Source organism: Artemia franciscana, chromosome 13 (assembly GCF_032884065.1).
Source record: "Artemia franciscana chromosome 13, ASM3288406v1, whole genome shotgun sequence".
In the NCBI taxonomy this organism is placed as follows: domain Eukaryota; kingdom Metazoa; phylum Arthropoda; class Branchiopoda; order Anostraca; family Artemiidae; genus Artemia; species Artemia franciscana.
In genome coordinates this window covers 32,864,037-32,888,354 of record NC_088875.1, presented here as the reverse complement: position 1 = coordinate 32,888,354, position 24,318 = coordinate 32,864,037, and the positions used below count along the sequence as shown (strand labels likewise).

The following is a 24,318-nucleotide window of genomic DNA, read 5'->3' as shown; positions in this document are numbered from 1 at the left end:
TGTCCCAGCTCATATTTAATGGTGACGCGCTTAAGAGAATTATACCGAATTGGGAAAAAGCTGATTAATGTGGCAAAACCAGATCCTTCAAATTATACTTCTCATCCCGCCAGTATCTGAACCACGCCATGAAAAACCCTCCTAAAATTGACTTGGAGCGGTACCCCATCGAGGAATTTATCTTTCTCCCAAAGCGCTGTTTTAACAGCCAGAATTTTTGTCATATTTCTGCTAATTGCTCTAGCCAGCAAATTTGCTCTCGATGCGGAGAAGGAGGTCATGGCTCTAGCACTGACCAGTTCTGTGGAAACCCTACAGCATGCGCCCTCTGCAAATCAAAACGCCACACTTGCCATTCTTTCAAAAGCCCCACAATAATAAAAATCGTCAGTGAGCTGAAGCGGCCCAATGTCTAATAGCCCAGCCTGTGTCAAAATTACGTCATGGAACATGAACGGAGGAGTCCCCAACAAACTCGCCATAATTCAAAAATATTCTGCAGACTGTGACATTATGTTTATACAAGAACATATGCTCTCTCCTCACAATATTTATCTCCTAAAGTTCTCGCACGAACTTACTTTTTACTTCGAGCCGGCAAAAATTCGGTCTTTCGGACGCCCCTCCGGTGGCTTGGCAATTATTTGCCACCCGTATATTGAAAGTAAGGTGTTATTTACGCATGATCACTTCTTGGCTATATCTTCCGGCAGTATCGCATTCTTCAACGTATATCTTCCAACAAACTACCATGATGACAAATCGGAGCGAAAGTTTATGAACGCAGTTCGCGAACTAGCGAAGTGCCTGAAGTCTGTGACCCAGAGAGATTTGCATTGCGCAGTCATGGGGGACTTCAACTGCAACCTTCTTCACAGCAAATGTGCCCGTAGTCAGCTTCTAAACGGCATCTTTGATGACAAACTTATCATCCTCCCAAAAGACAGTGATTACTCCTTCGTTCATAAATTCTGGGTCCGTTTCAAACATTGACCATACGGCCTGCTCTAAGAATATTAACGGAAGTGTAACTGTTCTAAAAGACGCTGTCTTCGCTGATCACTTACCCCTACTAGCATCTCTAAGCATAAAACCAGCTCTCCGTCAACCCAAGAACGACAAGTGGAAAGTAGTAAGTGAATGGGATAAAATTAATACTACTTTGTATCATCAGGTCCTGAACTCACTTCTTGTAAAGATACGAATCCCCTTCCATTTACTCCAAGTGAATTCAAATTTTGATCCCGCGGATGCAAGAGTACTCATCAATATATTTTATGCCGAGATTACTCACTCGCTTCTCGTAGCTGAAAAAAAAGCAGTTCCTACCAGAAAGGTTAAAATGAAAACAGAAATTCATAAATTCTCGCAAAATCCGGCCCTAGTTAAGTGTTGCAACGATGCTAAGTTTTGGTTTAGAATCTGGCAAGATTGTGATAGGCCCAAATCCCGTCCTGTTAACTCTATCCGTTTATGGACTCAACGAAAATTTGACAAGCAACTGAAAGCTCATCGTACCAAATTAAAAGAAGAGCACTCCTCCAGAATCGTAAGTGACCCAAAACTAATCTGGAAAGCCCGGTTGAGCGAACCGGTCACCGGAAAACCCCATGATTCGATTAGCGAAAAAGATTGTTTGTACAATAACAGTGTTTTAAATGCCCAGGCATGTGTAAATGTTTCATGTATCTCCAAGAATATAAATGTGTCGCTACTTACATACGCGGACGATCTATTAAATCTAAGTCGGTCTATTAGGGGTCTGCAATCGAATTTCTTGATCCTGCGTGATGAATACCGAAAAATCGGCCTGGCTTTCAATACTTCTAAATCTGCAGTTCTTTTATTCAACGATAGTCCTTCTCAGCCTGAACACCTCCTACTGGGTAGCGAGTCAATTACAGTTTCATCTCACGTCGTGTATCTGGGTTTACCCATAGGCCGTAACCTTAATGAAACTCGTCTTTCTACAGTTCTTGATTATGTATTTTTCCATGTTGTGTTTTAAATTTCTCTCCGTTTTTCTTCTCTTTTTTTTCTTTTATTTTTTTTCATTGTACTCCGTTTTTTTCCATGTGAAAAATACGGGTAATAAATATTTTACTTACTTACTTACTGACGTCATGTTTGTCGACTGAGGAAATTACAGACCGGGACACTGGGACACAAATGACGACCGGGACACCGGGACATAGGGAATATAAATGACGATCGGGACACTCAAAGAGAAATTACAGACTGGGACACCGGGACACAAATAACGACCAGGACACAGGGAATATAAATGATTACAGACTGGGACACCGGGACACAGGGAATATAAATGACGACCGGGACACAACTACAACGGGGACGCCGGGGGGCACAGGGAGGATATATAAATGACGACCGGGACACAGGGAATGTTCGATTAGCAATCACTATCAACAAAGCTCAAGGGAAATCATTAGAATAATGAGGTATAGATCTGAATAAGGATTGTCTTTCCCATGGACAATCATATGTTGCATGTTCAAGAGTCGGTAAATCTGACAATCTATTTATATACACAGACAATGGGACAGCAAAGAATGTTGTATATTCGCCAGTTTTACGAAGTTTAAATATATATAGATATATATATATATATATATATATATATATATATATATATATATATATATATATATATATATATATATATATATATATATATATATATATATATATATATATATCTATATATATATAAAAATAAGTTGTCCGTCTGTCTGTGGATCTGTGGATCTGTGGATCAGGTGACGTCATGTTTCGGCTGACGTCATGAAATTAGTTGCCGTCATTTTTGCTTTGAAGGTGACGTCATTCAAGTTATATAAGACATAAGTTCGCGTAGAAATCTATTAATGTTTAAGTTTACAATGACTGATGAAGATGCTCAAAGAGTCTATGCCAAAAAACTTGCTGCTGATAGAGAAAGTCAGAAAAGAAAGCGTGCCGAGGAACTACCAGAGCAACGCGAAAGCAGACTTGCTGCTAAAAGAGAAAGTGAAAAAAGAAGGCGTGCCGAGGAATCAAAAGACCAGCAGGGAAACAGGCTTGAGGCTGATAGAGAAAGAAAGAACAGAAAGCATGCCGAGGAACTACCAGAGCAACGCAGAAGCAGACTTGCTGCTAAAAGAGAAAGTGAAAAAAGAAGGCGTGCCGAGGAATCAAAAGACCAGCAGGGAAACAGGCTTGAGGCTGATAGAGAAAGAAAGAACAGAAAGCATGCCGAGGAACTACCAGAGCAACGCAGAAGCAGACTTGCTGCTAAAAGAGAATGTGAAAAAAGAAGGCGTGCCGAGGAATTACAAGAACAGCAAGAAATCAGGCTTGCTGCTGAAAGAGAAAGTAAGAAAAGAAAGCGTGCCGAGGAATCACAAGAACAGCAAGAAATCAGGCTTGCTGCTGATAGAGAAAGTAAGAAAAGAAAGCGTGCCGAGGAATCAGAGCAATCTGAAAGTTATCGCCTGGCATTCAGGTACAACCCAGTCGATGATTATAGCTTGAGTAGATGTGTTCAAATCGGGACAATGTCTAAAATTTGTCCCTATTGCAAGGCCTTGAAATTCAATGGTGAAACAATGGGAATGTGTTGCGCCTCAGGAAAAGTTAAACTTCCTCTATTGGCTGCACCACCAGAGCCATTGAAGACTTTCCTTACTGGAACTACGTCAGAATCTAAGCGTTTTTTGTCAAAAATCAGACAATACAACTCATGTTTCCAAATGACGTCGTTTGGAGCCCAAATCGAAAATCCAGATCAATTTATGTCTACTTTCAAAGTAAAAGGGCAAATTTATCATAAAGCAGGGTCCCTTCTACCATTCTCAGGCGAGAATCATAAATTTTTACAATTGTACTTCATCAGTGATAGAAATTCTGAATTGAATGCACGTTGCGAAATTTCTCCCAACGTTGAAAGGACAATCGTTTCCCAATTGCAACATCTTTTCCACGAAAATAATAATTTAGTGCGTCTGTTCAAAACAGCCATCGATTTGATGCCTACTGATACTCATAAAATTGTTATTTCCGCTGACAAAACGCCTCCTGGCCAACAGGTGCGTAGATACAATGCTCCGACTATCGACGAAGTGGCAATCGTTATGGTCGGTGATCAGTTTTTACCTCGAGATATTATTCTACATAAGCGAAACGCTCAGTTGTTAAGAATTGCTGAAACTCATCGATGCTACGATGCCCTACAATATCCTATCATTTTTTGGGATGGAGCCGACGGCTATCACTTTAATATTAAATTGATGAATCCAGCCACTAACAAAGAAATGAATAAGAAATGCAGTGCAATGCATTATTATTCCTATAGACTAATGATTCGGCAGGATGAAGAAAATTATATTTTAAAATGCCGTGAATTGTTTCACCAATTTGTCGTGGATATGTATGCTAAAATTGAATCAGAACGTTTGCTATATATCCGCCTGAATCAGACCAAGCTCCGCTCTGAACAATATATTCATTTGCGAGATGCAGTTATAAATGACGGTAATACCACAAACGTTGGAAGATTAACAATTTTACCTTCGTCATATGCTGGCAGTCCCCGTCATATGCATGAATATGCTCAAGATGCTATTGCGTATGTTCGTCTCTATGGTCGTCCAGATTTATTTATTACATTTACATGTAATCAATCTTGGGACGAGATACTGCAGCTTTTACTTCAAGGACAATCGGCGGTTCATAGGCATGACATTACGGCACGTGTCTTCCAGCAAAAGTTGAAATCACTGATAAACTACCTTGTAAAACATGAAGTGTTTGGGTCAGTGCGATGCTGGATGTACTCAGTGGAATGGCAAAAACGAGGTTTGCCACACGCACATATACTAATCTGGCTACATAAAAAAATTACTTCAAACGAAATTGATGATGTGATTTCCGCTGAAATACCTGATAAAAATGTCGATAAGGGGTTACATGATATTATTGTAAAAAATATGATACATGGACCTTGCGGTGCACTGAACGAAAATTCACCATGCATGGCCAAAGGAAGGTGCACAAAGCAATATCCTCGACTTTTAGTACCCAAAACAATTACTGGCAATGATGGTTACCCACAATATAGAAGAAGATCTACTGAAGATGGCGGTAAAACAGCAATAATAAAGAAGCGTAACGGTACCACCATCGAAGTAGATAACCAGTGGGTTGTTCCATATTCCCCATTATTATCAAAAACATTTAATGCACACATAAACGTTGAATACTGTAACTCCGTAAAGGCAATCAAATACATATGTAAATACGTCAACAAAGGCAGTGACATGGCAGTTTTTGGCTTGCAGTCCGAAATCAAAGATTTCGATGAAATCGTAGAATATCAGGCTGGAAGATACATAAGCAGTAATGAAGCTGTTTGGCGAATTCTTTCATTTCCGATACATGAACGTAGTCCAGCTGTTGTTCACTTAGCGGTACATTTACAGAATGGTCAACGTGTTTATTTCACGGAAACCAACGTGCAACAAAGAGTCCTGAATCCACCGGATACAACATTAACAGCTTTTTTTTCGCTTTGCAAAAATGATTCTTTTGCAAAAAAAACTGCTGTATACTGAAGTGCCTTCGTATTACACGTGGAATACTAAAAATAAAGTATCTGAACGTCGAAAACAGGGTAAGTCAGTCGACGGCCAACCTACCATCTTCAAAGATACCACGATAGGAAGACTACACCGTTCACCCCAATCAACATGAATGCTTCTTTCTACGCCTGCTTTTGGTGAATGTACCCGGTCCGACATCCTTTGAGTATTTGAGGACTGTAAATGGTACTATACATGACACTTACCGTAGTGCATGCCAAGCTCTGAATTTATTGGAGAATGACCAACACTGGGATAACTGCATCAATGACGCGTGCGAAACGTCAACCCCAAGTCAAATTCGTGCATTGTTTGGCATCATTTTAACAACTTGCTCTCCATCAGCTCCTACAGAGTTATGGGAAAAATATAAGTCAAAAATGTCCGAAGATATACTTCATCGAAAACAGTTAGAGACGTCAGACATGACTTTTGATTTTACATCAGAAATTTATAACTACACTTTAGTTGTTATAGAAGATTTGTGCATAAGTATGGCAAACAAACCTCTTCAGGATTTGGGAATGCCTTCACCTAACCGTATCGCTGCTGTTTCGACATGTGTAGAATTGGATCGTGAACAAAGTTACAGTACGAGTGATCTATTGTCGTATGTACAAAATAACATTTCCAAGTTAACGTCGGAACAAAAAGACATTTATGATACGATAATGCATTGTGTCGATAACAACGTTGGAGAAATTTTCTTTTTGGATGCGCCAGGAGGTACTGGTAAAACGTTTGTGATAAAACTGATTCTGGCATCAATTCGATCTAAAAATGATATAGCGTTGGCAATTGCGTCGTCCGGAATAGCCGCAACATTGCTGCCTGGTGGAAGAACTACTCATTCCGCTTTGAAATTGCCTCTGAACTTGCATTCTACAGAAACTCCCACGTGCAATATTTCCAAATCATCTGGGATGGGTAAAGTATTGCAGCAATGCAAACTTATTATTTGGGATGAGTGCACAATGGCACACAAAAAATCGCTCGAGGCTCTGGATCAATGCTTGAAAGATTTGCGAGGGAAGTCGAAACCCTTTGGCAGCACCTTAATATTGCTTGCGGGAGATTTCAGGCAAACATTACCTATAATACCTAGATCAACTCCTGCAGAAGAAATGAATGCTTGCCTGAAAAATTCTAATTTATGGGCACACGTAAAAACATTAAAATTAACTACAAATATGCGTGTCCGATTGCAAAACGATGACTCTGGTCAAACATTTTCAGATCAATTGCTGGCAATGGGAAACGGAAAGCTCCCAGTAGACTCAATTTCAGGACGTATACAACTACCTGCTGATTTCTGTAATTTAGTGACGTCCAAAAATGAATTGATTGAAAAAGTATTTCCGAATATTCTAAAAAATTATAAAAATAATAAATGGCTAAGTGAAAGAGCGATTCTCGCACCCAAAAATATAGACGTCCACGAAATCAACAATATTGTTTTGACCAAGATTCAAGACCAGGCAGTCCTTTACAAGTCAGTCGACACAGTTTTGGAACCAAATGAAGCGGTTAATTATCCATCTGAATTTTTAAATTCCATTGATCTTTCAGGGTTTCCACCACACGTGCTACAACTAAAAATAGGCGTACCAATAATACTTTTAAGAAATATAAACCCACCAAAGCTTTGCAATGGCACTCGACTTGCCGTAAAAAAAAACAATGGAAAACCTAATAGAGGCCACAATCCTGACAGGGCCTTTTGAGGGTGAGGCTGTTCTTATTCCTCGCATTCCCATGATTCCAACAGATCTGCCTTTTCAATTTAAAAGATTGCAATTCCCAATTCGATTAGCATTTGCAATCACCATTAACAAAGCTCAAGGTCAATCATTAGAAAAATGTGGTATTGATCTTAATACTGATTGTTTTTCCCATGGACAATTGTACGTTGCATGTTCGAGGGTCGGTAAACCTGACAATCTATTTATATGCAGCGAGAATTGGACAGCGAAGAATGTTGTATATTCGCAAGTTTTACGCAGTTAATTTGTATTTCGGAACCAAATGAAGCGGTTAATTATCCATCTGAATTTTTAAATTCCATAGATCCTTCAGGGTGTCCACCACACCTGCTACAACTAAAAATAGGCGTACCAATAATACTTTTAAGAAATATCAACCCACCAAAGCTTTGCAATGGCACGCGACTTGCCGTAAAAAAAAAACAATGGAAAACCTAATAGATGCCACAATCTTGACAGGGCCTTATGAGGGTGAGGCTGTTCTTATTCCTCGCATTCCCATGATTCCAACGGATCTGCTTTTTCAATTTAAAAGATTGCAATTCCCAATTCGATTAGCATTTGCAACCACCATCAACAAAGCTCAAGGGCAATCACTAGAAAAATGCGGTATAGATCTTAATACAGATTGCTTTACCAATGTACAATTGTATGTTGCATCTTTGAGGGTCGGTAAACCTGACAATCTATTTATACGCACAGACAATGGGACAGCGAAGACTGTTGTATATTCACAAGTTTTACGTAGTTAATTTGTATTGTATCTATCTATCTATCTATCTATATAAAAACGAGTTGTGTGTATGCATGTTTGTTTGTTTGTAAAAAGAGCGTTTGCATATGACGTCATTATTAGTACATACGGCTTTGTATATGGACAGACAATGGGAAAGCCAAGAATGTTGTATATTCGCAATTTTTACGTAGTTTGAAACACATATATAAATCTATCTATATTCACAGGTGGGACACAGGGACACAACTACAATGGCGCGTAACTAATATGGCGCGTAACGACTTACGCGCGCGGGGGGGCTTGGGGGGGCGCGAAGCGCCCCACCAACTTTGTGTTGGGGTGGCGCGAAGCGCCACCCCAACAGCTAGTATATATATATATATATATATATATATATATATATATATATATATATATATATATATATATATATATATATATATATATATATAAGTTGTATGTGTGTTATGTCTGTCTGTCTGCATATGACGTCTGAATTATTTCATCATATACCAATTCAAAAACGAATGTATTCCAGCCCGAAGTAGCTGAGTTGGTAACGCGTTATGTTCCAGGTTCTAGGTCCGAGAGGTTGCAGGTCCGAACCTTGGCTAGGTAAAAACTAAAAAAAAACTAAAAAAACTAAAAAAAAGGTAAAAACTACAAAAAAAAACTACAAAAAATAAAATAAAAACTAATAAAAAAAACTAAAAAAGCTAAAAAAACTAAAAAAAAAGAAAAAAACTGAAAAATTAAGGAGAAAAACAAAACTAAAAAAAATAAAAAGAAAAAGAAAAAAGAACACAGGGGAATATATAAATGACGACAGGGACACAGGGAATGTTCGATTAGCAATCACCATCAACAAAGCTCAAGGGCAATCATTAGAATCATGAGGTATAACTAAAAAAAAAACTAAAAAAAAGGTAAAAAACTAAAAACTAAAAAAAAAATATTCAAAAACGAATGTATATACAGACCAGGACACCGGGACACAAATGACGGCCGGGACACCAGGACACAGGGAATATAAATGACGACCGGGACACAACTACAACGGGGACGCCGGGGGGCACAGGGGGATATATAAATGACAACGGTGACACAGGGAATGTTCGATTGGCAATCACCATCAATAAAGCTCAAGGGCAATCATTAGAATCATGAAGTATAGATCTGAATACGGATTGTTTTTCCCATGGACAATGTTGCATGTTCAAGAGTCGGTAAACCTGACAATCTATTTATATGCACAGAAAATCAGAAAATAGGACTATATAATTTAGTAACATGGCCTTGCTATGCATATAAACTACAATTAAATAATGCAGTAATTGAGCAACATAAATATGAAGTTGAATCCCCAGGCTATTTACAGAAAATGATAAACAAATATCTAGGACACAGAACAAAGCAAAAATTTTGAGCATGCTTTAGTGGTTGAAAAAACAAAAACAAAACCTTGGTTTGTCTCCAAATTGCAGTTTAAAGCCTTCCAGTGTTTGATCTAATTCACTCTGAGCAACAAGATATCCTCTGTCATGACATAGCTAAAAGAGGAAAAAAGAATAAGCAGAATAACTTAGTTTTCTTAGTTCTCTTTTTTAATTTCTCTTTCTTACAAATCAATCTATTTTTATGCAAGGAGCCTTTAACTAATCTGAACAGCTGTCAAAGTATTTTCTTAGCTTTACTCTAAGCAGCCAGCAATCTGACATACAGTTTTTAAATAAGTGTATTTAATCTTCTCTGGACTGTTTCAAACATGAATACTATCACCATACACACTACCAAAAACACACACACTACACGACCATTACTACTACAACTAATACTATTGCTAACAACTCACCACAGCACCGAGCCATCTGAGGCCAACATAGGTACACACTCTTCCTCCAGCCCAATCTATTCAAAGGCTCTTTCTTTACACCCTCCCAGGAAGTTTCCATTTCCTGTAAATCTTTTTTTATGATATCCATCCACCCCAACTGGGAACAACCTACTTTCCATTTAGCCCTAGGCGGCTGGCCAAAGAGGACAATCTTTGGCAATCTATCATTCTTTATCCAAAGAATATGCCCTTAGCCATCTCAGCCTTTTTCTCATTATTGCCCTAGAAAGCAAGATTGAACCACACTTTTTGTAGACCCTAAGGTTTGAAATACAGTCAGTAAGCCCAGTATCCAGAACAATCTATATAAAATTTCTTTGGAAAACATCTAGCAAATCTTCATCTGCTTTTCAGCACACCCAAACTTCAATCCATTTTTGACCACTGTAATCACTGTAGCTTCTAATATTCTAGTCTTCATTTGCAGACTTAGCTTCTGTTTCTTCCTAACTACTTTTAACCATGAAAAACCAACCTGAGCCTTGTCAATTCTACTTTTAACAGCTTACGGCTCCCAACATCTTTATTAATAATACTACCAAGGTAAGTGAAGCTGTCCACCTGATCAATCTTTTTGTTACCCAAGGTCTCCTTTTCATCTTCACTTTTTCTTGGCCTTAATGATTTAGTCTTCTTAACATTTATTTTCAAACCTATTCTGGCACCCTGAAATTGCAAAACCTCTGGAAATCCAATCATTTTACTCACACTTTCATCTAGAATGCTTAAATCATCAGCATAATCTAAGTCCAAGGAAGTTTTTCCTCCCCATTTGATTATGTGGTGTCCCATTGCCCTTCCTGTACTCCTTAAGACAAAGTCCACCTAGATGATCCATATAAAAGGGGACAGAACACAACCCTGTTTAACTCTTGATTTGATACAAAACAAGCTTCTAACATTATTTCCTTCCTTAACCATGGCAGTGTTATTCGCATACATAGCACATCACTTTAATGTGTTAGTCATGTATACAATACAAGGAAAAGACCTTTATAAAATCTTTTCTATCAACATAATCAAACCCTTGCTCATCTATATATATATATATATATATATATATATATATATATATATATATATATATATATATATATATATCTATAAAATGAGAACCGGAGGTGTTTGATAACTCAGGCACTTCTCAATTATTAACCTAAGAGTACACATTTGGTCAACACATCCTCTATCTTTTCTGAAACCGCACTGTTCTTCTCTTAAAACTTTGTCTACAGCATCTCTAAGTCTAAAAAGTACCATACTACTAAGCAATTTGCTACCTACAGAGACCAGACTAATGCCTTGATAGTTAACACACTTACTCTTAACACCTTTCTTATACAGTAGTAGGTACTTCCCCTTTTCTAAAAATCATATTCCTAATCATGGGTAACTTATTTCTAACCTCAGAGCCACCATATTTAAGGAACTCATTTACCACACAATCAGCACCTGGAGCCTTATCATTTTTTTATACTTTTAGTACTGTTGCTAATTCTTCCTCACAAAACGAATGTTCCTTCACATCCAAGGTATCACAAACTTTTTCGTTTTTCTCTGCATCTTTTCTTGCAACTCTATCTTGGCTTAGCATATTCTCAAAATGTTCTGCCCATTTCTCTTTAGCTCTTTCATTATCACTAATTGTGGCCTCATTCCTATCTTTGACTGGGATAAGTCCAAATTGACTACTCCCACTCAATTTATTAATGTACCAGTAGAATATTTTCCTATTATTCTGTCTTGCTGCATCTTCCAGATCCTTGACAATTTTATCCAAGGCCTCTACTTCACACCTGCTTAGTTCATATTTTAATACTTTCTCTGCTTTCTTTACATTCCTTTTGCTTTCATATGATCCATTCACTCAGATAAATCTTGTAAAAGCCCCTTCTCTTCTCTATTAAACAAAGATTTTTCACTAATTTTCCTAGATGCAGTCCTAACTTTCTTCACTAAAACACAATCAGTGACTTCACAAACTGTTTTCCTAAAATTATTCCATCCACGTTCCACATTGTCAAATTTTATAGTAGTTTAGTATTCAGCTGTTCCCAAAAATTTTCTTGCAAACTCTCATCATAACTTCCTGGGAGGTAGTTACCCTTCCGAAATTTCAGCTTTAAATTAACCCAATACTACCAAATGGTGATCTTTACTTTTAGCATCAGTAATTTCACTCCTATATACCCTAGTATCTTCTATAGATCCTGCAGGTGTTTGGTTTACAATAACATAATCAATAAGATTTGCTGTCTTACCATCATGTGAATACCATGTTAACTTATAGGCCATTTTATGACCACACTGTATTGGTTATAACTAAATTGTTATACCTACAAAATTACAAGAGTCTTTAGCCATTACTGTATTTTTTTTTTTTTTCCTACACCAAATTTACATAAGGTCTACTAACCTGTGGTTTAAAATCTTTTAATAAAAAAACCATATTTCCACCTGGAACCCTGGTCTCTTTGCTCCTGTAACTGTAAGTAAAATTCATCTGAGCCATAGAGCCATCTACATTACCATTAGGCTGTCATTAAAATTTAAATTACCAACAAACACATTTTTCATAGAAAAAATACCTTTTTTGTGACACTAACACACCACAAATTCAGAGAAAATATAAGCTGAAGAAGGAGCAAAAGGAAAGGAAGGCTTTTTATATAGGAATGATAGTGACAAGCAACATAACAAAATCAAATGCAAGTAATTCATTTTACAAGACAAGATCCTTATGAATTAGAAACTACAAAACAGGATGTAAAATACAATATTTTTTCAGGGAGAAGCAGGGGGGAGGGAATTTTTCATAAGCTTTGAATTTACCATTCTGGATCTATAAAGTACATAATAAAGAAGTTCAACTAATCATATTCAACACCAAAGATTATAAAATCATATCAGTTTACTCATACCATTTAATGGTACAATGGTGTTTAATAGTGTGCAAAGGGGCTGTTGTCCCACCCCAATAATGCAGAGAAAAAATTTATTTTATATCCCTGGAGATTGACTATCCATATATGGTCCCCTCTTACCCCCTTCTCCCAATAAAATGCTGGAGATTTGTCCCTGCTTTTAAATACACTGAAATTCATATTAGCCACCAATTTGAAAAGATTTTTTTTTCATATTTAATTTTTGAATAGGAAGTTTTTCTCCATACTTAAACCATAACATTTGTTAGATATTCCAACCCTTTTGGTTTTACCCTGGATTTCTTTCAAGTTATACTTAGCTATATATACTAAATTTGATTCAAAGCTTATTGGCTCTGCAGATTCAACAGATATAACATATTTCATACAGGAAGACCTGCATTGGCTTTCACTTTGAGCCTGCAAGTAGAAGCTTGAATTCAATATTCAAAAGTGCAAGTTGCTGTACTTTGGAGACAAAAGAACATAAAGCAGCAGTGTCATATGATAAGAGAGGATGGCTTGAGACAATTTATTGACTCTTCAGCAACTGGGAAAGATTTGGGAATTGTTGCTGATAAGAAATTAAAATTTCACAAACATGCACAAAAGGCAGTTGCAAAGCATTTGAGACCGTTTGCATAATCAAGCATACAATATGCAGCAGATCCTTAAAAAGTTTGTGGTAACAAACTGTAAGAAAGGAGTAATCCAGCAAAATAGTAACTGAAACTTTGAAAAACAAAAATTTTGATATCAATAGATGCATCAAAAGAATATGATTTTTTGCTGATTTCAAATATATAAGTTTTGTCAAGTTTAGTCTTACCCTTCAAAAGTTACAAGCCTCAGAATATTTACCTTATTTTCAAAAAAGAAGGAAACACCCCCTAAAAGTCATAGAATTTTAATGGAAATTACACCATCAGATTAACCATATCAGAGACCCTTCCTGTGGAGGTTTCAAGCTCCTATCTGCAAAAAGTCGAATATTGTATTTTTTTTTTGTCAGAAGAAAGATCACAGGTGCATGTTTATTTGTTTGTTTTTCTTCCCAAGGGTGATCCTTTTGACCCTGTGGTCCTACAATATTACAAGAGGGCTCATTTGAACAGAAATTAAAAGTTCTAATTACCTTTTTAAGCAAGCAAAAGAATTGGAAGGCCACTAGGCCCTCTCCCACACTCATTTTTCCCCAAAGTCACCCAATCAAAATTTTGAGAGAGCCATTTTGTTTTGCAGTCAAAAAAATAAAAACCATGTCTATGAGGATGACTTAATCCCCTGCAGTCCCTGGGGGAAGGGCTGCAAGTTGTGAAATTTGCCTATTGTGTAAATATAGGATTGGTTATTGGGAAGTATATAACCATTTTCAGGGGGAATCTTTTCTGATTGGAGGGAGAAGGTTGTGTGGGAGGATCCATCAATGGGGAAGGAAATTTTCCATGAAGAGGGTGCTGCTTTTCCAAACACATCAGAAGTTAAATAAAAAAAACAAGCTTTTTCAACTGAAAGTAAGAAGCAAAATTAAAACTTAAAATGAACAGACATTATACTACATATGAATGGTGCTGTCCTCTCCTCAATGATTTTTTTGAGGAGGGGACAGTTCCTTTCATATATGGAATAATTTCTTTTTGTTTTAAGTTTTAATGTTGCTCCTTACTTTTTCAGCCATCCTGGCCAAGTGGATTGATGTGCTGGATTCAGGATCCTTTGTCTGAGAGGATGCAGGTTCAAATATTCCAGTGTACCCAATTGTTTAGTTTGGGATGGGGGTTGGTGGTGTGACTCTGTAAGCTTAGCCAGAGTCAACCCAGCTCTAAATGGGTACCTGGAGAAATCTGAGGAAGGTAAACAGGAACAGTGTGCAAAAAGCACAAGATGCTTGGCCCCTAACCCCCCATTGTACTTCCTGGCTGAAGGGCCAAGAAATGGAGATCAGCACTGCCAGTAGGGACTGTAAAGTCTAAAGCCTTATCCTTTACCTTACTTTCAGTTGAAAAAATTGTTTTTTATTTAATTTAAAGTTGCAAGCAAACTATATAAGGATCTTGTGCAACCATTTATAGAATTTAGGATGTATTTTGTAATACCCCTGAGCAAGGGTGTTCAGCAGAAAACAAAACATGTCCAAAGATGGACAATAAAAGCTGTTGATGAATGCAAAATCTTGACTATCTATCCAGATTGAATAAGCTACAGCTCCCAATACTTGTTTACTAATGCCAAAGAGGTGATTTTACAATGCTTTTCAATGGTGACTCTTCATTACAAAAGCTCTTTCAATTTGATGAATCATCCAGGACAAAGAGGCATAGTAAGAAGTTGTCCCAGAAGAGGGCAGATAACATAGAGCAACCAATACTTCTCTGTTTCACTTTTATAAAACAAACATTTTTAAAGATCATCAAAGGCCAGTGCTTTCTAGAGGGAGAAGGAGCAGAGGTAGGTACTTCAAAATACCTTCTTTATACTTTGATAAATACTGAGCAGTTCATATGATTGACCAAAAAAACTGAACATACCCTAGATGCCCTTTTATATGCTTTTTCAGAATATAGCCTATTAATCGTTTTTTTTTTCAATTCAGTTTTAAGCCTTTTTAAACCCTTGAAAATGATCATTTCTTTCTATGTTTTATTTTGGATAAAAAGGGTTAAAATATTGGTTTCAAACTTACTATTTCAGAATAAAATCCATTTTGTTAAAGCTACATGATCTGCAAGCATTGATTTGTGACATTTAAGCTGGCTAAAAAACTCAAAATAATCTATCAATTTTTTTATCCATCATGTTTCTTCTGTTGGCTTTGACATTTTTTGACATATAGGTGAAACATCAGTTTTTAAGCTGCCTAACAAAACAAAAAGAAAACATGGTGGAACTGTTTTGAATTTCTTTTTTATTCAACTTAATCTTGACAAATGAATGTTTGTAAATTATATAAATTTTACAAAATGAATTTTTATTGAAATAGTAGGCTAAGTTTGAAATAAATATTTTAACCCATTTTTATATCCAAAATATGTACAAGAAAATATCATTGTGCAGGTTCCTAAAAAGGCTAAAACTGAATTAGCAAGAAGTGATTATTATATTCTGAAAGAAAAAAAAAGTAGGGTAAAATCATAGTTAGGCTAATTGACTTCTTGCTATCTCAGAAAGGGTTTAGGTTAGGAAAATGAAACATTCAGGGATGTATGTACAAACTAAAGTGTGTCCACAAAGGTATTTTGAAGCAACTACCTCTGCCCCTTCTCTCTCTAGAGGGACCTGACCTTTGACAACCTTTAAAAATATGTGTGTTATAAAAGTGAAACTTTGCAAAATATATCTTCTGCTTAATTGAAGTACAGCAAAAATTGTTTTCAGCTTCATAACTTTGCTCAATTCCATTTTATAAGGTTTTAAAGATATTCAAATACATTTCCTAAATTTTGAAAAAAAAAACATTGATATGGCTGAAAATTCTACTCAAATAACAGGAATTGCATTTTCAGAAATAAAGGTAGAGAAAAAGGAACTAGTAACTGAAAATTAAGGTAAAATTTTGTTTTGAAAAATTTCAGTAGGTAATAGACCTGTCATGTAGGCAAATTTCAGGGCCCTCTAGAGGGAGGAGTGGAAATGGGTACTTTAAAATACCTTCCTGGGACACACTTTAGCCTGGAGACCCATCTCTGACTTCCATTTTCCTAACTTAAACTGTTTCTGAGATATCAAGAAGTCAATCAACTAGAATTTTATCAAAAGTGGCATTGAGTGGTAGTGTGGCCTAAGTTCACTTTATTTGTTTCTCAGTTATATAAAATGCTGAATAATTACCCATATGTGACTCTAGAGATTATTCCCTGAGTTTTATTTTCCTATTTTAACTACTTTCCAAGACAGCAAAAAGTAGCTCATCTAGAATTTTACCACCTACTCTACAAGATACTAAAGGATCCCTCATCAAGAATTTTACTGATTATCTGCCCTTCAAGTCAACTTAGTTTCTTCAAAACCATACTCACTTGCCAGACTGTCTTCCTGACACGCCAAAGCTTGTAAGTTTCATACTCGTCATCCATTGTCCTGCACCTTTAAAATTTCACAAGTTCTAGCAGCATTGCCATGGCACAAATCTACCGAATATCCAGCCCAGGGCTTCCACTTGGAAATTGTCAAAAACATATTATCATAGCCAAAAAACATGAGAACGTTGAAACTTGAAAAACATGAGATTTAGCATGAGAATTTTCTTTTGTTTATATTTTGAATTCAGTGTTCAAACGAAACCCAAATTTGAAGATCACTATATCACTCATTTCCATTTAAACTCAGCTTTCAACTACTAGGCACGTATTCTGCATTCCTTGTAGTGTCTGGTTTTTACTCACTGGGGTTTGGTGCTAGTTTGGTGTTGCACCTACAAGGGACATTCTTGTTCTCATCTATTTACCACATCCCGCTTACTTCTTACTAGAACCTGACTCCCGAACAAGTTTCGGGGAGTCTACAATGATGAGGAAAAACTAGCCACTAATGAGCCCGAAAATGGGTTAAAGAAGTCACCAGCGAATAAAAAAACATATATAGGGAAAAAACAACTTTTTTGTCTTACATACCAGTTGTATAATACCACCAATACAACTTGTATTGGCGGTAAAAATGTCAGTAATAGAGAGACAGAACAAAGTGAACTTTTGAACTTTCAGGTTTCCGAAATTTTGGGGAATTTTGGAAAAAGATTAGGGAAAGGCTTTACCCCCCCCCCCCCGGTCAGCCGTTCCAAATTTATTCATGCCTCGATATTCCAAATTCCCCGTTTTTCCGCTCCCCAAGACTATCGGACCGAGTGAAATTTTATTTACAAGTCAGTTTGATCGGGTTCTTGATGCAATCGATCCCTCCATTCTATCCGTTTTTCGCGATTTCCGGTCTCCCCAAGCCAGAACAAAATAACACACTTAGAAAAATAAAATAATACACTCTTAATCACTTCGAACACAAAGACATAAAATTTGAACACATCGGCACTTTGAAAACAGATTTTTCCCTTTGAAAACAGATTGGGTATGGCTGGCTTTGGCATACATCTTAAAAGCCATCCTCCTATATTGTGAAGCCGATTTTACCGGCACTCGAAATCGTTATTTTGATATAGACTAGGCTATTAGTCTGGCAAATACCGAATATATATATAAGATCCGTGAAAATAGTGCATTCAAATTTGTGCTATAGAATTCTTGAACTGGCAACAGGTTAAGAACTGGTTTCAAGTTAAAACATGTTATTTTGGTAAAGAAACAGACAATAGAAGTATAAAAGCCGCCTACCCCCTAAAAGAGGTCTGTGGCCTACTTCTTGGGTTGCACACGTGCAGGGATGTATGTCCAGTTCCAGTAAACTTAGTACTTACTCTTAAAACAATCCTTTCGCGTAAGGTAATGAACGCTCTTATTGTACACAAATTATCCAGGGAACCTTCTCTGATCAGGTCAGATGAAGTTATAAACTGAGAATCAAATCTAATCAACCCTTTTTTGAACACAACAATGGTGAGTCAAGGGACAAGCTGCCGACAAATCCATTAATTAAGGTTTGTAGTTTGTAGAAATGAAATTCCCTACGGACAATGAAGACATATTTAGCAGTTTGCTAGAAAATTGCAAAAGATCATAAGCGGCAAGTTAGACAGAGCTCAAATCAACAGAAATCGGGAGATTATATCGAATGAAGGTAAATATGAGAAACAAAACTGAATATCTCTAAAAACATGAGAAAAACATGAGAAAACCTCTAAAAACATGAGAAAAACTTGAAAACATGAGACAAACTTTTTTCACATGAGAAATCTTCCGAAAACATGAGATGTCATGAGAAAACATTAGAAGTGGAGGCCCTTATCCAGCCGTATCTGCTTGACATGAAGCTGTAGAAGAAATTACGATCGGCTTTCACTCTTTGCGTCAATCCATGACATTTTACAAACTCAACAATGTGATCAGAGTCAGCTTTGAATAAACGTACCGTGTTCTTAACTGTCTTGCAAAATTATTTTGTTGCATTTTTGTATTTTAATAGTTAGTTAGCTACCTATTATATCCAGAATTCCTCGAAACATAACATAATTAAGAGTTTTTTTCGTAGCAAGCTGTGTTTTAGCGGCAAGAATGTGTCGGTCTCGAAAAACAAATGGAAAGTGAAGCTGACTTATAAGTGAAAATTATTCCGGCTTGTCACGATTAACAGGTGACAAAGCAAGTCATTTAAAAACTGACCACACTTTCATTATTATAATCAATATAATGCGATGAAAGTTATTAATATTTAGACAATTTTTTTTCTTATCAAGTCCACTTTCCATATAGAACCAATTTTAGTCTTCTCTTGAATAACAATTTAGCAGCTTTCTGCTAGTAGCAAGTAATGGAAATAAACTACAAAGTGGCTTTGTTTTCTTGCTCGTAAAAGAGGGGTTTTAGTTAACTTTTGTTAGTCTTATTGGCCTGATTGTAGAAATATTTAACTATTGTTACCTATAAGGGTTATTTTAGGAATCACTACAGTGTAATCTATTTGATTTTTGCAGTACTCATTTCCTTTAGACTTAAGTTATTTTATTGAAGAATTTTAGTCAGAGTGTAGAATCTAGCCAACATCTGCTTCGAGTGACCAGAACTTGCCATTGAAACAATTTTTTCTGGTTATCCATCAATAACTAAATTCATTAGAAAACACAGTTAATCAGAAACTATGAGAAATGAATAGGAGTGACAGTTTCTTGAAAAAACCTTAGTTTTACCTTAGTTCTTCTGCCCTAGGAATGACGCATAGACGGATAATAGATAGACATATTTATTAACAAATGAACTCATGTCATTTTTCTACAATCCTAATGAGGAGGGTTAATGCCAGATTTGCCTTTCCCTCAATTAGACTATCTGTCTTGGCTTTTTTTACAATTAGCGATGGCTTGATGCTCTCAACCCATGTGTTTTCTTGAATTTTCTTGTTGTTTTCTTGTGTGTAAAGTAAATCGAATTAAACTTTGCAATTTATCCTTTGATACATCATATAGACAAAATATGAGTTGATAATGCAATCCCTAAATCCAGATTCACAACTGTTTGGAAATGGTATAACTGATACAATGTGTGTAAAAACTGATTGTATCATTGTACTGGACTTTTTCTAGCACTCAAGATATAAATATTGTACGAACAGGGAGTGTACCTTTGCCATGGCATTAGCGGAGAGTATTGCATTAAATTCATTTAATCAATTTGAAACTTACCGTGAAATCACCCCAAATACAATAATCCACTAGACCTCGCACCAAGAGCGCAAATTGAGCAATTAGCGTATATGATATAGAATTGTGCATGTCCAAATGAAAATCCTATTGTAAACCATCAGATTTCCTTGAAAAAAGGCAAAGTGTCAATAATACCATTATCATTGTTAATTGGCTATGCATCTTTCAAACAGCTAGGATACAGAATTTCTTTATTCTCTTAGCCTACCATATACATTCTACACACAGCACATAAAAAGCTTTACTAAAACGCAGTGAGATAACTATTATTAAGAACCAGAGGAGAGTGCAGGATTTAAAAACTAAAAGCTCTTGTTTTCATTAACTATTTTATTTCATTTTTCGATGTCGTTACTATTATTACAATGAATTTGTAAACATTTCTTTAGACAATCCTCGCCTGAATGACTTGCTAGTGAAAAAAATATACTTTCCAATCAGTATAATATTGATTTCTGTGCCCTACGAATAAAAATTCTAAAATGTTTGATAGTTTGTTTATTACTAAAAAATTTGTAAATACATAGAAACGACTTTTCTCTCCTATTTAGATTTCTACTTCTATGTATAGATAGCTGTCGAGAACAAATAATGGTGGCAGATCTTTTAAGTTCGGCGTCTATTGATCTTGATGTAAAAAGTCAGGGTCAGATTTTCTAAAGTACAGTGGAAATTCATTCTTCTTGCATCTTTCTGTGAATTCAATGATGCTATTTTGATTCATATTATAAACTCCATTCGTTTTAATTTGCTTATTTAAAGCAGTATCAAATGCAGTGTTTTCTATTGATGAATCACTTTCTGTAACAGACTAAAATTCCTTGGGTTTACAAAAACAATAGCCATTGTCTTTACAGCGATGGCGTGGAAACTAAATTATCTTTTTATTCCAACAGTTCAAGTGTAGACCTGATTCTTCCTCCCAAAACTATTTAAAACTATAACGGTACCAGTCTGTTAGAAATAAACTGAATTCTCTTTAAGGGTTCTTTCCAATTACATCATTATAATAATTCTCCCACTGATCACATTTATCAAAGTGAAAATCTGAGCAGAGGAATCTTCTTGTGTGAGAGTCACAAATCTCTTCAAGACATTTCAGTCTTTAATTTGTGCTGCATATTCTCATGGAATACACGGGCTGCATAATCTGCGCTCTGCATTTTACTCGTCAATAATTTTATAATTCTCACATGGTGACCAGCTGCCCGGTGTATATATGCATAGTGAACATGAATATAACATTTTTCCAGTGTCGACTCTCTCACCACGAAAACTATTCTGACTTATGATCGCTGAAGAGAGTGTTCTTTTTTAGTTCTAGCGGGAGAGAGGAGCAATCAAGTGATATCAGATTTCAACTGAGCCTGTTTGAACAGGATCTTCGAAAAAATATTGATTTTTTATTCCGAATTCCGTCTTAAATCATCATTGGATTTCTAACGTAGTGTTCAAAATCAAATCTACAATAATATTTTGTTTTGTTTCGATTAGTATATCAATTAATTGAGTACTTGCGTTTGGGCCACGACATAAAAGTTGCATACAATAGTGCAAAGACGGATAATCACTCCTCATTATATTATTAAATATTCTTTGAAAAGATAATTTATTTTGAAGAGATAACTATAGAAAATCATCGTCTAGAATCAAAATTTTTTCAAAAATTGCAAGATTGTGTATGATTTTCGGTTTCTCAAAATCCATCCATTTTTAAATCCTAGCACTCTAACAGCTGCATACAGACTAACTAAGATATCCAAAGATTCTTTCTACGTCAATAATTTTTCAAGAATATTGGTAACCTACTATAAATATCTAACAAGAAAAAACATATTCGATTTAGAAACATTTCATTACATAATTACAACAATATACCACTCATTTTTTACTTACAGATTCATCTTATTGTCCCCAATGTAGTTCACTATTTCATTTAAAGCGGATAGAAGCCTATATATATGTATTTTGCTAAGTTTTGCTACAAAACATAACTGTTCCTTCAATTTGAATTAGCTCAATAAAATGACATATCTCCCATACATATTATCACATTCTAGGCTTAACTGAGTTCCTCTTGTAATTTCTACTGCTACATTTGGTAATCTTGTCCTTGTGTGATTGCTGCTGTTACTAGCCCCATTATTAACTTCAAATAGTGTAACTAAACCATTTATTATTTGCTAGTATTTCTTGTCAAATTAAAAAAAAGATGATAAAGAATATATTCAAGCTGTTCTCTCTGTGAATTCTACTTTTTTATCAAGAAAGATTTCTCTTTCTCTCTTAGAATTCTTTCTTTATGATGTAACATATTGGGTTTTCCAGCTATTTACCAATAGTGAGTAATATACAATTTAAATTGTAAAACATGTTTTAATATTACTTGACATGAAAAATAAATAAACCCCAAAATGAACTCGGGAAATCCAGTTATTTCTCTCTATACAGCGGAAAATTTCAATTTACGACACAAATCCTAAAGCCGGTCTTTAGTCCTAACATTATCAAGATGGCTTCACTTCAACCTCGTCTAAAAACTGTTTTTTTTAACCAAAACAAGATTCATTCATTCGACTAAGCTTATTGTGCTTTTGCGATAAAAATTAATGAAGCTAAAATTGAGTATCAATCTTAAAATTCTTGATCTCAAAAGTCTCCTTAATCTGTTTGGTTTACTGTACCAAAATTAATATATTCGACTACGTTTTCAGTAAAGCACTAGTTTTTTAAGATTATACAAAAATAAGGATATATCTGTTATTTTAGTTGCACTAGTTTTATTAGTAAATGCTTGATCGACCGTGAAGTAATAAATATTGTATGTTTTACCTACAACTTCACACTTTACTTCTATCGGGAAAATATTTTTTCCAAATTAAAATTTTTGACTCTTCTGCCATAATTGTATAAATTGGAATTTTATGGGCAATTTTACGTATATCATCATATTTAACCTTCCCTGGCATTCAATACAGATTATTGCAATTGATTTTGCTTACTGACAGCCAATGAAAACCATTTTATGTTAAATTGAACCGTTCTTATTGATTTTCAGTTACGACGATGAATTGCAATCAATTGAAATTAGTTATATTAATCTTTGTAGTAGTAGTAAAAGTAGTAGTAGAGCAGTTTTACTGAAAATAATCAATGTTTATATAATACCACAACAAAAGCGGAGCTTGCGAGGATGTGCTAAAATAAAAAAAAATAAAAGAAAAAAGTATGGAGCATGAGACCATTTACTGAAACCAACATAAGAACAAACAAGGAAACATCACAATATAAAACCCAAATACAAAACGTAAAAAATACAGAAAAAAAAACAAAAATACAACCCACTGAAAATACAGTTAGTCTGTTTTGAAGGCACACCGACCAAGCAACGCCACACATAAATCAAACTTAAACTCTTTGAAATTACCATAATCCTTGATATCATTACTACAGGCATTATATTTATTTCAGCTATAGACAAATCTCATGGACTCCCGGTTCCTCACACCACAAAAACTCGGATAGTATCATTCTGGATTATATAGATTGGACAAAGTAACAAGGGGAAACTAACAAGGCCACATCGATAACAATACAAAATATAAGGGCAAATAAAGGAAAAATATAACAGTCTTGAAATATTTTGAGGAGAAATATATTTTAACTTCTGCATCAGACCTCGGCTACGCAACAGTATTATAAAATTGACTTCACATGGTCCTTAAATAAGTTTCCAATGATTGAGCATTTATTCATTTTGCCATTTTTGAATTTTTTAAGCCTCTTTATGTTTTTGGGTAAATTCCGTGCTCACTTTAAAAAACTGATACGAATCTACATTGCGTGTTTTTTTTAACCCGGGACAGAAAACTGATAAATTTGATAGTGCAGACCTTCTCTAATGTTCCACTTTCCCATTTCAGGGTAATCCACACAGGAACATGCCAATAAATGAGCGGGTGTGCCAAAAAGCAGGGAATGTAGATCGGTTGATCTGTTTTAGGGCGTTCTATCAATCAAAATATTTAGAAGCCGTAGGGTTTACCAAACAGATTAAAAGGG

The 24,318-nt window shown here is 35.7% G+C and overlaps 1 protein-coding gene across 1 annotated transcript in view; it reads right to left on the bottom strand.

Annotated features, from left to right (window-relative positions):
* The window catches only part of LOC136034817 (DNA-directed RNA polymerases I, II, and III subunit RPABC1-like), a 72,824-nt gene extending 55,715 nt beyond the window's left edge, over positions 1 to 17,109 (bottom strand). Inside the window, exons 1-2 of the mRNA XM_065716253.1 lie at positions 16,970 to 17,109; positions 9,597 to 9,685 (exon numbers count right to left, since the gene is read on the bottom strand). Coding sequence (XP_065572325.1) covers positions 9,597 to 9,685; positions 16,970 to 17,026 — 146 coding nt within the window. The 5' untranslated portion in view covers positions 17,027 to 17,109. The remainder of the gene's footprint in view (positions 1 to 9,596; positions 9,686 to 16,969) is intronic.
* Positions 17,110 to 24,318: the final 7,209 nt, after the last annotated feature.